Source organism: Alosa pseudoharengus, unplaced genomic scaffold (assembly GCF_046254945.1).
Source record: "Alosa pseudoharengus isolate Yale_2024_CS ecotype anadromous, Long Island Sound unplaced genomic scaffold, YU_APseudo_1.1 YU_APseudo_1.1_scf_6, whole genome shotgun sequence".
NCBI lineage: Eukaryota > Metazoa > Chordata > Actinopteri > Clupeiformes > Clupeidae > Alosa > Alosa pseudoharengus.
This window is the reverse complement of record NW_027468848.1, coordinates 43,022,229-43,038,714: the sequence shown is the minus strand read 5'-3', so window position 1 is coordinate 43,038,714 and position 16,486 is coordinate 43,022,229. Positions and strand designations below refer to the sequence as shown.

Here is a 16,486-nt window from a genome sequence, read left to right as displayed (position 1 = left end):
TGAAAATCGGACGCACCGTTCAATGGTCACATGCGTGAATGCAATCCAGGTTCGACCCATTGGTGGCGCTAGAGTGTTGGGCATAGAGTTCTGTAAATTGGTGAGAGTGATCATGCGACAGTGCTGGATCAGTGTGCCAAATTCCATAACTTTAGACCCAGCGGTTCAATTTTCGGCCAGATTTTGACCTGTTGGTGGCGCTAGACGGCTGGGTTTAGAGGTCCGTAAATGAGTGTGAGTGGTCAGTGGAGTGTCCCGAAACTTTCTGCCAAAAAATCTGCACTTTTTAGCCAGGTGTTCTATGGGCTGCCATAGACTCCAATGGCAGAAGTGTAATAATAGGAAGTTAGTAGCTAGTAACTCAATGGGTGCCTTCGCAGCTTCGCTGCTTGGCCCCCAATAAAGACCATCTATTTACGGTGTGAAGATCTCAAGGGATGTGTATTCTGCCAGGCACTCAAAGCATATGATGGTACAAATTGCCAAGCCATGCAGTGCTTTATAAATAAATTAATTATTATATTGATGAAATGTTGATGTTAAGGAGTAAATATCACTCAAGGCAATGTTTTAATGTAAATGTGTCGTTTTATTCATTTGAAAGGTATAAACCACTAGATCTGTATCAGTACAAAGAACAAAAGGTCTAGCACTGGATTAGTTGTTGGGTCTGGCAAACAAAAAACATGGTGTGGTACAAAAACACTTGAGCTGCACAATATTTAATATACTTTATATGATCATATCAGACTTTTGGACAAGACCTGTTTCTTGTTCTTGTGTTTTACGCCCCTGTTTCAGTCCCTGAAAAAAGTAAAGGAGTTGAGTATGAATTCTTGAAATTACTTTTTTCTTCAATTCATGACATCATTCCTACTGAAATATATCCATTCATATTTTTAATAGCTGAATGACTTGAGCAGGGGCAAATTTAAAGGAATTATCCGGAGTAAAATGCACTTTAGATCAATTTACGGATGATTGGGAGTACATACGTTGAGTTGACATCAAAATCATGTCATTCGGATGTGTTTTGAGAAAGTTCAATTTTACCGTTTTTAGTCAAAACTTGTCGCCTGGAAGTGACCAGGGCAAGTCATTTCACCGCTACAAAACGCTATTTTTATACCTCTTCTACAGTTCCAAACAACATTACACTTACGTGGTAGTGAGTAGAGGGTCCCTAAAGCCAAACCAAAGTATCCCGAGGTCTTTATGTGGTCGGATAGAGAGTCCAGAATGAATTTCATCAAGCCAGTACCTTTCCGGAAATGTTGCTGCTGCAGCTGGTGTCTTTAGGGGAAAGTCCGTAGGAGTCAATTGCCAAGTGTGGAGTAACATGCTCTGGAAATTCACAATTTCGTTGCTGTTTTTTAAAAAAAAAAAAAAACATAGTCTAGTATTTCTTTCGAAATTGAAATGAAGTTGTATGGACTGGACTACCGTAAAACTTCAAATAATCGCCGAGTCCCTAAGAGATGCCTGTCTCTTTTAAACGCCTGGCGTGGCTACAGGTTTGGGTTAAAGGCCGGTCTCCAGTAGAGGCCTGGTCTGTTTTTTAGTTTCGTGTTGTATTTAATCTTCTAAAACCCGTCAGATCGTCTGTTTAAAGATTCGCAATGACACGAAACCGTTACAGAAAGGAGTTTACAGCAGTGTGAATTAGATGTTGCACGTCGTTGCAAGCCGTCGCAAAGCATTCACCTTGTCTGGTCACAGTTGCAAGGTTTTAGAATGTTGCATCAAGTTGCTGCTCATCTCGTCACAAATCTTGGGTGTGATTTGGGCTTAAGTATGGCGCAGACTGCGCACGTTATGATTATGGCATTAAAAGACTGCGGTGAAAAGCTAGAGTTCCAAATTGTATAGCTTTTTTTTCAATATGAACTATGCCTATATGTCCGACTTTGCCATCGTTCAATTTATCCCTTGTGTTTAAAATTTGCGGATAGGCCGATGGTAAGCGTGTTTTCATGCTGGCAACAAAACCAGAACGGTTTGCGAACGTTATTCTTTATTCTAAATGCCATGGCGATACAGAGAAAGAAGTCAGAAAAGGAATTTACCTTAGACTAGGCTATATCAGAGCCCGTCTACGGACATTCTCTGGCTATATAATGAAATAGGTTAATGATGTGAAGTCAAGTGTGCTTCTATGGGACTGGTGTGTGCACGCACAGTTTTTATTGATGAGTGGCAAGTGCTGCGCATAGTTGCCGTGGAATGTGGCTGCCCAGGGCATTATAAAACTTCTCACTCTTAGACCTACTCATACACGGCGGTGAAATGGCCTATTTAGCTGCCTAAATTCGAATCATATGCTGGGGGAGAAATCGTCGGAAATCCATGATTATTTTGTTATTCAGCACCCCTGGTTAAAAACAAGTTCCCGCGCGCCTGGACGTAGGCTATGATTTGAATGTAGACTGTTGTCAAATTTGGCAAATACAAAACGGGAGAAACAATATGGTTCATGCTCTCTCATGCTGTTTCATTCGTGCCGACAAGGAGGGAGAATTAAACATTAAGCACGTTCCACTTTTGCATAAATAATTCCTGAACGGTTTTGGTCAGGGCTGATAATGCAACTGTATTTGACAAAGGACCGATATAGGCTATTTGCTAGTGACAAAATATGAGCTTTCAGTGTGATACGATCTCTTTGTAAATTACGTAATTAAAACGTGTTTCATCTGTTCTGGCTATCCCTGCTATTTGGATCTTACTGTATCTCACTCAATGAACAACATCTCAACACTAAATGAATGATGATCCGTAATTGTCATCAGATAGCCTAGTCATATAGGTAGACATTCAGTGTGTTTGAAATAATTAATTCGATAATATTTTCCATCTTTGCAGAGGAAAAGTTTTGTGTAAAGGGAATTAAAGGCCTGTCTCATATAGACGCCTGTCTCTAATACTAGCCGGTGCAGTTTGGCGATATGGGAAAATAAAAGCCCGGGCTATTATTTGGAGTTTTACGGTATGTTTTAATAAAAATAAAAAAAAACAGCGACGAAATTGTGAATTTCCAGAGCGTGTTACTCCACACTCGGCAATCGACTCCTATGGACTTTCCCCTAGCCAGCTGCAGCAACATTTCCGGAAAGGTACTGGCTTGATGAAATTCATTCTGGACTCTCTATCCGACCACATAAAGACCTCGGGATACTTCGGTTTGGCTTTAGGGACCCTCTACTTACTACCACGTAAGTATAATGTTGTTTGGAACTGTAGAAGAGGTATAAAAATAGCGTTTTGTAGCGGCGAAATGACTTGCCTTGGTCACTTCCAGGCTAACGAGTTTTGACTAAAAACGGTAAAATCGAACTTTCTCAAAACACATCCGAATGACATGATTTTGATGTCAACTCAACGTATGTACTCCCAATCATCCGTAAATTGATCTAAAGTGCATTTTACTCCGGATAATTCCTTTAAGAGGCACTAACTACAGAAATTTGCAATTTGTAATGCAATTTCACCCATACCAGGTAAAATCCTGTGTGATAGCCACTCATATACCAGGAGATCAGCATGGTACCCAAGGCTTCATCCTCCTCTAGTATGTCAGAAATCATTGGTGGTGGTGGTGGAATCATCTAGATAAGTGGAAAGGTAACAAAGTAAAGAAAAGTCAGCCTAACATTTGTCTTACCGGCGGAATACGCCAGGTGCGCAATTGAAGTGTTATGTACATTAGCAGAGCATAAAAATATTAGAGAAGTCTATTTTTTTTCCGAATGTTTTCGAAGTGGCACATCTGCTGAATTTACTTCCACTGATTACAGTGGAAACTCATTGTTGCAGCTTACAGTATGTTCCACGAAAGGAGTGAAACAGTTACGTGCCTTGTGTTACCAGCCTGTTAAACTCAAAATTGTTAAACTATGGCATGTTTATAAACATTATTTACTTTCACAAAAAAGTAAAAGTAAATGCGAGGTGGCCTATAAACACCTGAAAATGTCTAAATACAGCTTTTAGACACCTCCCTCGTATCCTTTCTCCATCCTCCTGAATACAACAGAGAAGTTAATCAGATGTACCACCGAGCGGTACAAAATATGACCGCCCCTCAGTCCTACACATTTTCACATTCATTAATCTGCAAAAATAAATCATGCTTGTCAATTTCTCTCCATTACTTACTCCATCCTCAACTCATGTGTGTATGTAAGTGAGTTGGATGTGTTTGCTTCTATGCGCATGCATGTGTGCTCTTTTTCAGTCAAATTCACTCAAGGTTAAGGTTGAACTTAAAGTTAAAATTTACATATTTAACAGACACCTTTATCCAAAGCGTTAGACTTGCAACAGTTGGAATCGAACCCAGGTCGACTGATTATCAGTCGGCGATGTTACTGCTGCTGCACCACGCCCAGTTAATCAATGGGTCTCCAGTCTCCAATCACCCATCTTTGTAAGGGGAATATTTGCATGCCAAATCTATAGACCTGTGCATGCAGAATATTCTTCCTCTTTTCATTCTTTAATGTCTCAAAAATTTAAGATTAAGATTATTGTCATGATACTGCAAATTAGGGTAACACTCCATAATAAGGTGCCATAATAAATAGCAAACTAGTAACTAGAAATGCAATTCCAAGGAATTACCAGTGCATGAAAATGCTAAAGTTGTGATGTAAAATATCATGTATAGTTAAAACAGATAATAAAGAGATGGTTACTACGGTGATGCTAGGATAGACATGGTGGTTGCATAGCTTAATAAAAGTTGATAGTTTAAAAGTAGACTGTTTAAAAGTTGAATGTAGATAGTTTAAAAGTTGTTGATAGACAGTAGATAGTTTAAAAGTTGTTGATAGACAGCTAGTTTAATAGATAGTTTAATGATAGTTTAAAAGTAGACCGTTTAAAAGTTGAAGGTAAATAGTTTAAAAGTTGTTGACAGACTGGAAGTTGAATGAATGTTGATATTCAAATAGTTTAATGGCTGTGTATAGGTAGATATTTGACGATAACTGAAAGTTGGAATGGCTCTAATGTTTGCTAGCAGTTATGCTAAGATTTTTAACTATGCTAACCATGCTACTTAGCTAATGTTTTATAGCAGTGCTAGCCATGCTAACCTGCTAACCATGTTACTTAGCTAACGTTTTCTAGCAGTTTAATGAATGTTGATATTCAAATAGTTTAATGGCTGTGCATAGGTAGATATTTGACGATAACTGAAAGTTTGAACGGCTCTAATGTTTGCTAGCAGTTATGCTAAGATTTTTAATTCTGTTAACCATGCTACTTAGCTAATGTTTTATAGCAGTGCTAGCATGCTAACCATGTTACTTAGCTAACTTAACTAACATTTTCTAGCAGTTTTATTAAACATGCTAACTATGCTAACAATGTTAGCATGCTAACTATGTTAACCATGTTACTTAGCTAACTTAGCTAATAATTTTAGCAGTTATGCTAACTATGCTAACTAACATGCTAACTATGCTAACCATGTTACTTAGTTAACTTAGCTAATCATTTTTAACAGTTTTGCTAAAAATGCTAACTAGCATGCTAACATGCTAGCATGCTAACTATGCTAACCATGTGACTTAGCTAACTTAGCTAATCATTTTTAGTAATTTTGCTAAAAATGCTAACTAGCATGTTAACATGCTAGCATGCTAACTTGCTAGCATGCTAACTATGCTAACCATGCTAACTAGCTACAGTGGGTAGGAGTCATAGTTGATGACAAGTAACAGTTACAATGGCTAAACAGTTAAAAAGTTCAGTAGTTTAAAGCAACACCAAAGAACTTTCCCTCTGTCGCACGCACGCTATTTGTTTATCCAGCACCGGCTTTGCAAATAACGATGTCCACAGACAAGGTAGAATATTTTGCATGTATTGCGACATCAGATGCAAGTCAAATTTGTAGTTTCTTATGTCTCATTCCATCGAACTACAGATCCGCTACCTGATCTGGCAAACTTACATAGTGTGGTTATAGCCGATAGAGGGCCGTGAAGAGAATGCAGAATTGCCGTTCACCCTGTTACGAGTTGATGAACCACTGAAACGATTTTGGAAACATTATTTTAAGGTACAAAAAACTCTTTGGTGTTGCTTTAAAGGGTTAAATTGTTTAACAGTGAAATATTGTAGTGAGGACTTTTATTTTGAAACAGTTTTTGGCAGAGGAAGCAGTTGAACAGGATGTGTAGTCTTAATAGGGCCAGTTTGTATGCTTAAAGCCTGAGACTGGCAGTTGAGATCCAGGTGGCCTGAACACCTGCCATAGGATTCTAATTGCTTAATGGCCGTATTATGATGTCATAATCGGCAATGTTAAGTCTATGGGGATTTTTAAAAAGTTTTTCTTTAATAGTTTAAAAAGTATAAAAGTTTCAAAGTTGAAAAGATATAGCAACCCAATCTGTTTGAAGACCTACGTTACAAAGTTTGAATGAAGTTTCTAAGTTAAACTGTTCAAGAGAAATTGCGTCTAGAAAAAGTGGTAAGCGGAATAATAATAATAAGAAGAAGAAGTTGCCTAGGAAGAACAGTACAGTGCATTTTCATGCACTGTAATTACCTAACCCTTTGTTAATATTTGAAGGGTTCAGATGCAAAAGCCTCTAAATGCCACCTATGTCAAAATTGAGATAAAGATGATGAGTGGATGCTCTCCACATATAGTATACGCTAATTAAATAATTTAACTTCAAAACCCACTAAATACCACTCTCTTCCTTGGTCTGAAATATCAATTTATAGGCAATAACCTATAGGAGCCTGATTTTAAATGCTCATTTAAAAGAAAAGTGGTCAGATGGATTTAGAGGGTTTTGCATCTGAACTCTTCATTTGTTAATTGTTACCAAAATATCTACTTGGCACAAGTTAATAGTTTTTTCATCATTAATTAAATATTAGTTGTTTGCATAAAATCTGTATGTTAATCTAACTAAATCTAAATCTATTAACTAATATTGCATTCATATTTGTTAATAGTTAACTAAATGTCTTTTTGGCACTAATTAACACTTATTTCTTACATCATTTAAATGTTAAATGTTTATTTACAAACTATACAGTATGTTAATATAAAAGTTAATGACATTATTATTTATCTATTTGTTATTAAACTGTGCTTCTGCCTATCCAATTATGAACCAATCCTCATAGGACCCTTACAATAAAGTTGGTTAAGCTTAATTAATATATTAGTAATATATAGCTATCAGTGTGGGGCCCCTTATAATAAAGTTGGTTAAGCTTAATATATTAGTAATATAGTAATATACACAGACAGATTATAATATTATATCTACACAGATTAGTAATATACACAGACAGACAAAGCTAATGACATGAACAATGTTGACACAGTAGCTTATGTCTCAGTCTGAAAATCCTAGTACATCCGCACAGGTGAGGTCTAGATTTGGTCGCATTCTCAAGCCAGTTGACAGACTGATTCAAACTATGTCAATACAAGATATTGTTCACACACATCCATCTATGCAGGCTATCTGCAGGTCAGTGTTTCAGGTTTTTCATGATTAGACATCTAGTTGAGGTCATACACATGTTTGGTAACATGGTTATGTGGTCCAAGCTTTTCTGAAATTTATGGAATTTATGGTTTATGGCTTTATGGTCTTGTTGGGTGTATAAGGCACCCTACTGCCAGTGGTTGGTTGTGTGAGAGTTTGCGCACCTCTTCTTCCACTTCATCCTTATTGGATACCTTTGTGGTTGGATGTCCTGTAATTGGTGACCCTCTGTTTAGTGTTTGAAAGTAGTGTACTTTTTGCCTTTGGAAGTACTATTTGGTTTCTGCTCGAATTTGGTGAAATTCAGGGGAGGTGTGGAGGTGTGCCGTAATTAAGGAGCTTTATTGAGATTTGTGTTTTGGAGAAACGGTATACTGCAGCTCTGAATTGGGTAGGTTGACTCTGTAAAGCACTCCCCACTTTGTTTTAATTTTGTAACTGTAAAATGTTGTTTAAGTTGAAAACTTCGATATATCACCTGTATTATATTACTTTACACGTATTGTTAGGATTTGGGTGCAATTCTAGCAACTTAGAGAACGTTTATTAATGTTTTCATTATGACCACGAGTTCATACACACTGAGTCTTACGTGACTAGCTGTAAACTCCGCTAGCAACTTTCCATGCATTCAGTGTAGTTTAGTTTAGTGTGCATGGAAAGTGCAATTCAGTCTAGCAGGAAATGAATGTACATTTAGTTTAGCATTATGTTTATGTGGTCTACGTCTGTGAATGTTTAGTGAGTCTCAGAATATTAATTAACTGTCGTTTTGTGCACCTGAACATTCCATGTCGCATGTCCCCCCATTCAACTACTTCTTTATTTTGCTTGTGCAGATGCTGTTTTATGTATGCCAGTGCCTGAAGGAATGTTTTGTTTTAACTTTTCCTAAGGGAATAAATGTGATAAGCCAGTTTTGGTCTCAGTCCCTTCACTGTCTGACTAATAGTTATATATTACTAATATATTAATAACGCTTAACCAACTTTATTATAAGGGTCCCCAATACTGATAGTTATATATTACTAATATATTAATTAAGCTTAACCAACTTTATTATAAGGGGCCCCACGCTGATAGCTATATACTACTAATATATTAATTAACCAACTTTATTGTAAGGGTCCTATGGGGAGTGGTTCAGCACAGTTTAAAAAAAATTTTTTAAATAATAATATGTCATTAACTTTTCTATTAACATATAGTTTGTAAATAAACATTTAAATTATGTAAGAAATAACTGTTAATTAGTGCCAAAAAGACATTTAGTTAACTATTAACAAATATTAATACAACATTAGTTACTGGAGAAAGTCGACAGACACCATTTCAAATGGGTAGGTAGTCTTAATGGATTCGAGTGGGGCTCTGTGGCTTTTTCTTTTTGAGGCACTCACATTTCTTTGTGACAAACTCTTTTTAATAGATTTGTTAAAACATTAACATACAGATTTTATGCAAAGAACTAATATTTAATTAATGATGAAAAAAACTATTAACTTGTGCCAAATAGATATTTTAGTAACAATTAACAAATATTAACAAAGGGTTAGGTAATAACTAGTTTGCTATTTATTATGGCACCTTATTATGGAGCATTACCCAAATTAGATTTTGTGATGTTGGGCACATCAAATTAAGAAATATGGGCTACAAATCATTCTGGGACACTTGTAATGTTCATTGATGTGTAACCTAAAAAAGTAAAACACTTTTTTTAAGAAATAATTTTTGTCAGCATAGACTACAGAGAAAGAATGAGCTTCAAGAAAATCAATGGCCGCTGACTAGTTAATTTTACTTTCAAAAATTGAAAATTGTGAGAAACATTGACAGTTTTCATGTGAATTTGAATGTAAGAATTAAATTGTTGCAAGAATTGTGAGGCTAGGCCTAGCAGTTCTTAAGATATGATCTGGAGTGCAACATTTTTTATTATAGTGCCACCTATGAGTATCTCAAACAGAGGTGGGGCCGAGTCACTGTTTGCCAAGTCACAAGTAAGTCCCAAGTCTTAGCAGTCAAGTCCAAGTCAAGTCCCAAGTAAAGACAGAAGGGCAAGTCGAGTCCAAGTCCAAGTCCCAATCTTTTTCAAGTCCTTAACAAGTCATCATGTACTCTTCACTTAACAATGCCATTATTAGACTATCAATTATAATTTTAATGTATCAATCTACAGTATTTTGTTTATCAATACAGATTAAAATATGTTTCTGTCTTGAAATCTTTTACGATATACGCATGCTCTCAAAGACCTTCAAAGTGTCATGTGTTGTCTCAGAGAAGTAGTGAGAGTGAATGGTGGGGTTGTATTAGCACGGAAGGCACCACTGTGACCCTAAAGATGGTGACACGCCTGGACTAGCGAGGCATACTGTATGAGCATGAGCTATCTGGATGCCTGAAAGCAGTGCTTAAGTGGATGCCAGTTACAGTATGTCAACATTTTAAAAAATGTTTTTAATATTTTTAATATTTTTTAAAAATTTTAAATCTGCATTACAAAACTACATTACAAAAACAGCAGAGTTGAAAGAAAAATAGGGACAGTTATTTTTCATTTTGCGGTGTCCACTTCCATTTCACTGTGCTAGGCCACATATTTTAAATATCTTACATTTTTACATACCTATGTTGATTGTGTAGCTATGTTTTTTCAGCCGTGGCTGGATAAAGGACTAGGCCTACTGGCTCACGTAGCCCAGGGCAAGTTGACTGGCTCTGACGCTCCTGGTCCAGATTGACCACAGTAACACAGGGAGAAAAAAAATAGTCTACTACGGGCCTACGAACATTATCAGATCAGGATATGATTCAGGATATGTGATTTATTTAGTTTCTCATGCAGACTGGACGGACAACTCTCGACTAGGCTTCTCTTCCATGGCGCAATTGCATGTCTCTGTATCAGGTTCTGCCCGCTTGTCTCAGCTATTTATTTTTTTTGGACGCTGAAGTGAAGCCTAACTGCGTACGTTTAGGATAGCCTATATTTAATGTCAAAAGCACAATTAAATAATTCAGTGGACATCACATATTGTAGCTTATTGACTGCTTTAAATGATGCTATCTTAAACTAGCCTACCTTGTCACAGAGTGAGTGGGCCATTAGCCTGGCGGGCCATCCTATATCATTGAAATGTATAGTCTGGAATCGAACCATTCACCTCGCTTAATCCAAGGGGCGGGCACAGAATTGTCTTTCAAACTGCCTAGGCATGCAATAGGCCAGCGCTACGACTATATCCGTATCCGGTCGGCAAAACGGCTAATACATCCTTCTTCGAAAGGAATGACTTAAGTGCATTGTGTTGCTCAACTTTCAAAGAAAAGCATAAGTCCAACTCCTCCAAAGTTGACGCCAACGCCGATTCAAACAACTGCTCTTCGTTCGCCATAGCCACCTTCCTTGTTGTTCACCGTCGCAGGACTGTCGTTATCCTGTTAAGCCCGCCTTAAGACTCTCTAAAATAGAGCGCTGTGATTGGATGACGTCTACGGCGTCAGCCAATAGAAATCTCTATGGTTTGATACTAGACGTACAGGCTGAGCAAATTAATTTGCCGCCGCTAGGGTGCGTCTAGATTTCTAGGCTTGTGGGCCATAGAATTCTTTGAGAATCCCAAATGTAATTTTCTATTTTAACGCAGGTTCTGCAGCTGTGGGCCAAGTTAAACTTTTGCGCCTCCATCATCGGAAGGGTGAAGAATGTCAGAAGGCATGGGTAGCCTATTGGACACTTTTTTTTGTGCACATTTGGAAAATTTGATAAGTGATGCTGACCTGCCAGTTGGTGAAACTACACTTTAATGATCCTTGTGGGTTTGTGTCCAGGAAAACGAATGAAGTTGCGCAGGAACTGCTTTAGCGCAAGGCAAACTTTACACACGACCGACAGCTTGCCGATATGCTTTGCGTCTCCAATACTAACGTTACAAAAACTCGCAGTCGAAGAGCGATCATCAATGCACATAATTTGGAGAGATGCAAAAAGTGTAGCCTATTGAAAAACTATTTTATCCCACATGCCATCAGCATTCTTCACCAAACCATACAACACGCATACATGGCTGAGCTGTTATGTAGTCTTAAACTTATTTATTCATTTTCTATATGTTTTCCCTTTTTTATAGCCTACTGCACTGTAATTATATCTTTAACCCTTAGAACCCGATCGACGCAAAGTGTTGACGCAAACCCTTTCTTCTCTGTTACATTGCTCCGGAACTGTTCATCGCAGCGATATGAAACCTTATTGCATGACAGAGCAGAAGTGGGACAGAGCAGAAGTGGGGCTTTCCAAAGAGACTACACACTTGTCTGTACGATCAAGTATGAAAATTTTAAAAAATCATGATATTAAATCAAATTGCATTATATTTACAGCCTATACTTCTCTGCGTTCACCTGCACACCCATTACTCTTGTTTGAATTACTCGCGAACCCGTGATCGCATCGATATGGCAAGCATATCAGATGAAAGAGGGGACACAGGGCTATCCATTGGTATCATGTTTATCGATCCTTCTGGCTTATAAAAACAGACGAAGTGACTGCAAAATAATAACTTCATGTACACAAACAACGCTGGACACACATTACTCTTGTTTGAATTACTCGCGGACCCGTGATCGGATAGATATGCCACGCATGTCAGATGAAAGAGGAGATGAAAGAGGAGACTCAGAGCTATCATTTGATACCAAGTATATCCTTCTGCCAACCCTAACCCTAGGTTATAAAACAGACGGAGTAACAGCAAAATAAATAACTTCATATAGTTGGACTTACCCCACATCTGTTCTTGTGGCAAAGCATGTTTATAATCCAACGCTATCGTGTGTTTCTCTATGGCAAAGAATGTTCATAATCCGGTTTTGAGATCCTAGCAAATTCCTGCATGGCATCCAATTCAAGGCTCACATTGCATCCCAATTTGTTCAACAAAGAAACACCTTTTTTGCCTTTACTTTGTTCATGGCAATGCAGTAAAAAGTTGAGAATCATTATGAGTGCATATACACCATAGGCACGCAGGCTAACACGCAACCTCGGGTCAAGTCAGGTCAGATCAGGTCGTGTCACAGATATGGAGCGCAGAAAGGTCATTTTTCATCACTAAATAAAAGATGGCATTTATTTCCGTAAATCACACACCACATATTTCTGTAAATTGCTCAGCCCCAGAGTATCCCTCCAACATGGCAATTACATTGCCCGATTCAGGACAGTCTGCCCTACACACACGTGAAATGCATGTAGAGCTATGAGCTTGCTGTGGTGAGATACATGTCGAAATATAAGAATTTTTATAATATGCTTTTTATATTTTACTTATTTAAAAATCTAAATAAAATCAATGCTAGTACTAATACATGAAATGTCTGGATAGCCTAGACTCTGCTGAAAAAAACAATACATAATATGTGTATGTGACACTTACAATGACCAGAATAAATCCTTATGAATAAAGGTAGTGAAAATGCCCTAAAAACAGCTTAGGGTTCTAAGGGTTAATGTGTCTGAGATGTTTTTTGTCCATCTGATGTCTGGTGAGCCAAAAGCAAATGTCCACTATGGCTAGCTAAGATTTATTTTATTCTATTCTAATCCATGTGTAGCCTAATGTAGGGATGGAGTCGAGAATGCTTAAATTTAGGATTCAGCGGAAAAACTATAGCGCTCTTGAAAAACTTGTTTGGAAAAGAAAGGCTATCATGTGATGTCGTGGTCTTATCGCCCTCTCACGGCTAATTCCACGGATAAATATTAGGCCTACATGATTTTGTGCTTCTTTGTCAATCAGACCTTCTTCAAAATGAAACGTCATTGTGTGACAAGTGTTCAGGAGAGTCTGCCCTACACACACGTGAAATGCATGTAGAGCTATGAGCTTGCTGTGGTGAGATACATGTCGAAATATAAGAATTTTTATAATATGCTTTTTATATTTTAATTATTTAAAAATCAAAATAAAATCAATGCTAGTACTAATACATGAAATGTCTGGATAGCCTAGACTCTGCTGAAAAAAACAATACATAATATGTGTATGTGGCACTTACAATAACCAGAATAAATCCTTATGAATAAAGGTAGTGAAAATGCCCTAAAAACAGCTTAGGGTTCTAAGGGTTAATGTGTCTGAGATGTTTTTTGTCCATCTGATGTCTGGTGAGCCAAAGGCAAATGTCCACTATGGCTAGCTAAGATTTATTTTATTCTATTCTAATCCATGTGTAGCCTAATGTAGGGATGGAGTCGAGAATGCTTAAATTTAGGATTCAGCGGAAAAACTATAGCGCTCTTGAAAAACTTGTTTGGAAAAGAAAGGCTATCATGTGATGTCGTGGTCTTATCGCCCTCTCACGGCTAATTCCACGGATAAATATTAGGCCTACATGATTTTGTGCTTCTTTGTCAATCAGACCTTCTTCAAAATGAAACGTCATTGTGTGACAAGTGTAAAAATAGCAGCCTGGTTGAACATGCACTGAAATAACCGAACATAATTGAACATAACCTGAACAAAACCTACCCCCTACCAGGTTAAGTTCAGAGCCTATGTTACCATAGTTACTTACATAGCCTGATCATATTTGATTGTTCTGGAACTGAAATCCCAGGTTTACCGCTAAATCTGGGTTAACATACCTAGGGGTTAAGTAAACCTGCTTTCTGGAATACCCCCCAGGACTGTAACAAACCAATAAACTCTTGTCATACAGTGAACAACTGTTTGAACATACATTAGGAATAAAACAAAACAATGTATAGGACTAGAGAAGACTTACTGGAACAGCAACAGCAGGAGTGAGCGGGGGATAACCAGACATAGGAGATATGCTGTGACTCGACTGTCTACCTTCACCCTAATGACAACATGGAAGAGAAACAAATGATGTAAAGTATAATATGTGTCTTAATGACATTCTTGTCATAATGAGTAGTGCCCCTTGAAATATGGTGCAAAAGTGTGTAATTTAATGCAATCACTGAATTGTCAGGTCAAGAACAACAACAAAAACAATGGCAACATGAAAAGCAATTCATTAAATGTCCATTCTAATCATTAAACATTTTTTTGCCTATTTGAGATGCAATTAAAAAATAATGGTAACACTTTTTATCAAGGTACATACTCACTATTATCTAGCTTCTTCTTCACATATATTAGTAGCATATTGGCTCCTTATTTGTTATTAGAGAGCACTTATTAACAAGAACCCTTTTCAGAGGAACTGCAAAATGTGCTTGCTCAGGTGCAGTTCACCAATGACAGCAGACAGTGGAATAAGAATATGAGTATGAACTTGGCTTGATTCAAGGGTTCCAACAGTACCTCATTTTTTGAAAAACGGGCATACAGGTCAAAAGTTACGTGCATTTACTTAACAGAACGTCCAAAATGGCAAAACACATTTTTGCTAACCGCAATTCCCTTTAGAGGCCACACATTTTACCAGCCACTAGAGATGTATGAAAATTTGAGATCATAATAGTAACCAAAATTACTTGATATTATTGGTATTATTGATATGATTAAAATTAGAGATGCACCGATATGGAATTTTAGGGCCGATAACAATAACCGATATTTATTGGTTTGTTGTGGCCGATACCGATACGATAACCGATAATATTACTCTTGAAAAAAAAATTGTGAAAAGTGATTTGGGGAAAGCATTTAATAAGCATAATTTTATTGCAGTAATTTTACCTACCACCAAATGATGGACAGAACTCATAATAGTCCTCAATAGTACGGCAGTCAACAACATAACAGTAGCCTAGCCCTACAGTATGTGTGGCTCCTTTAAGTGAACCTGACGTCAGTGAATTGCGAGTGAGTGGCTAGAGAGTTTAAATCGTTTCCATTTAGGACTAAACGCTCATAAACCGCTCAGCTTGGAATAAGCTACAGTATAGCGACAGAGTTTTAGTTTCAACTGCGGGTAACTGAATAAAGCTGCAACTCCTCAGACTGTATCTTATGTCCGTCTACTCTGTTGCGCACAACCTGCTGCAGGTTATAACTTATTATGATGACCTGTCTGGAACTGAAGCACGAATGGTTAGCATATTTCTAGGTAATAATACAAAACCCAAGCTAAAGTAATGCAAATATAATACTAAAACACAACTTAGAACTAGGCCTACTTATGTACTCGTCCCACTAACGAGTTTGTTTATTTTTTTTTCCCCGACCAGCGCGGTAAAGTGCAAACACACCAGCACAAGACGGCTCTAGATAGGGCTGTGCTCCGCTCTGTTAAGGTTAAATGGCGGATCATTCACGAGAGGATTTTGAGATGCACAGATTCCCAAATGAACGCAGATCCACAGATTTTGTTAGAGTGGTGAAATACATTCACACCGCTGACATTATATTGAGGAAAAAGTATAGCCAACCAAGCTCAAGTAGGCTAGCTCAGTGTAGCCAGACGTAGGCCTAAATTAGGACTTTAAAAAAGTTATCAGCCAGAATTCTGTTATCGGACCAATAATAATATTTTCATTTTTTCACTTATCGGCTAATAATATATCGGCCGCTGATATATCGTGCATCCCTAATTAAAATGTGCTAAATTATTTTATAAACTTATCAGCAATGTTGGACAGAACTCATAATTGGCCGGTCCTCTATGAACAGTAGCAACAAAACTAAAGGTCAACAGAAAAGCATTCATATGTAAATGTGATGAAAATCAGGTTTCTAGGCCAAGTATACTTGCGTATACAAGGAATTTGGTCTCTGCATTTATCCCATCTGTGAATTAGTGAACACACAGAGCACACAGTGAAGAGACAGTGAGGTGAAGCACACACTAACCCGGGGGCAGTGAGCTGCCTTGCTACAGCGGCGCTCGGGGAGCAGTGAGGGGTTAGGTGCTTTGGTCAAGGGCACTTCAGCTGTTCCTACTGGTCGGGGATTGAACCGGCAACTTTCGGTTCCAAG

General features: G+C 37.7%; 1 protein-coding gene across 1 annotated transcript in view; it reads right to left on the bottom strand.

Annotated features, from left to right (window-relative positions):
* Positions 1 to 574: 574 nt before the first annotated feature.
* smn1 (survival of motor neuron 1, telomeric) overlaps positions 575 to 16,486 on the bottom strand; it is a 61,241-nt gene continuing 45,329 nt past the window's right edge. The window contains exons 5-7 of the mRNA XM_076269492.1: positions 14,322 to 14,399; positions 3,495 to 3,605; positions 575 to 804 (exon numbers count right to left, since the gene is read on the bottom strand). Of these exons, the coding sequence (XP_076125607.1) occupies positions 733 to 804; positions 3,495 to 3,605; positions 14,322 to 14,399 (261 nt within the window). The 3' untranslated portion in view covers positions 575 to 732. The remainder of the gene's footprint in view (positions 805 to 3,494; positions 3,606 to 14,321; positions 14,400 to 16,486) is intronic.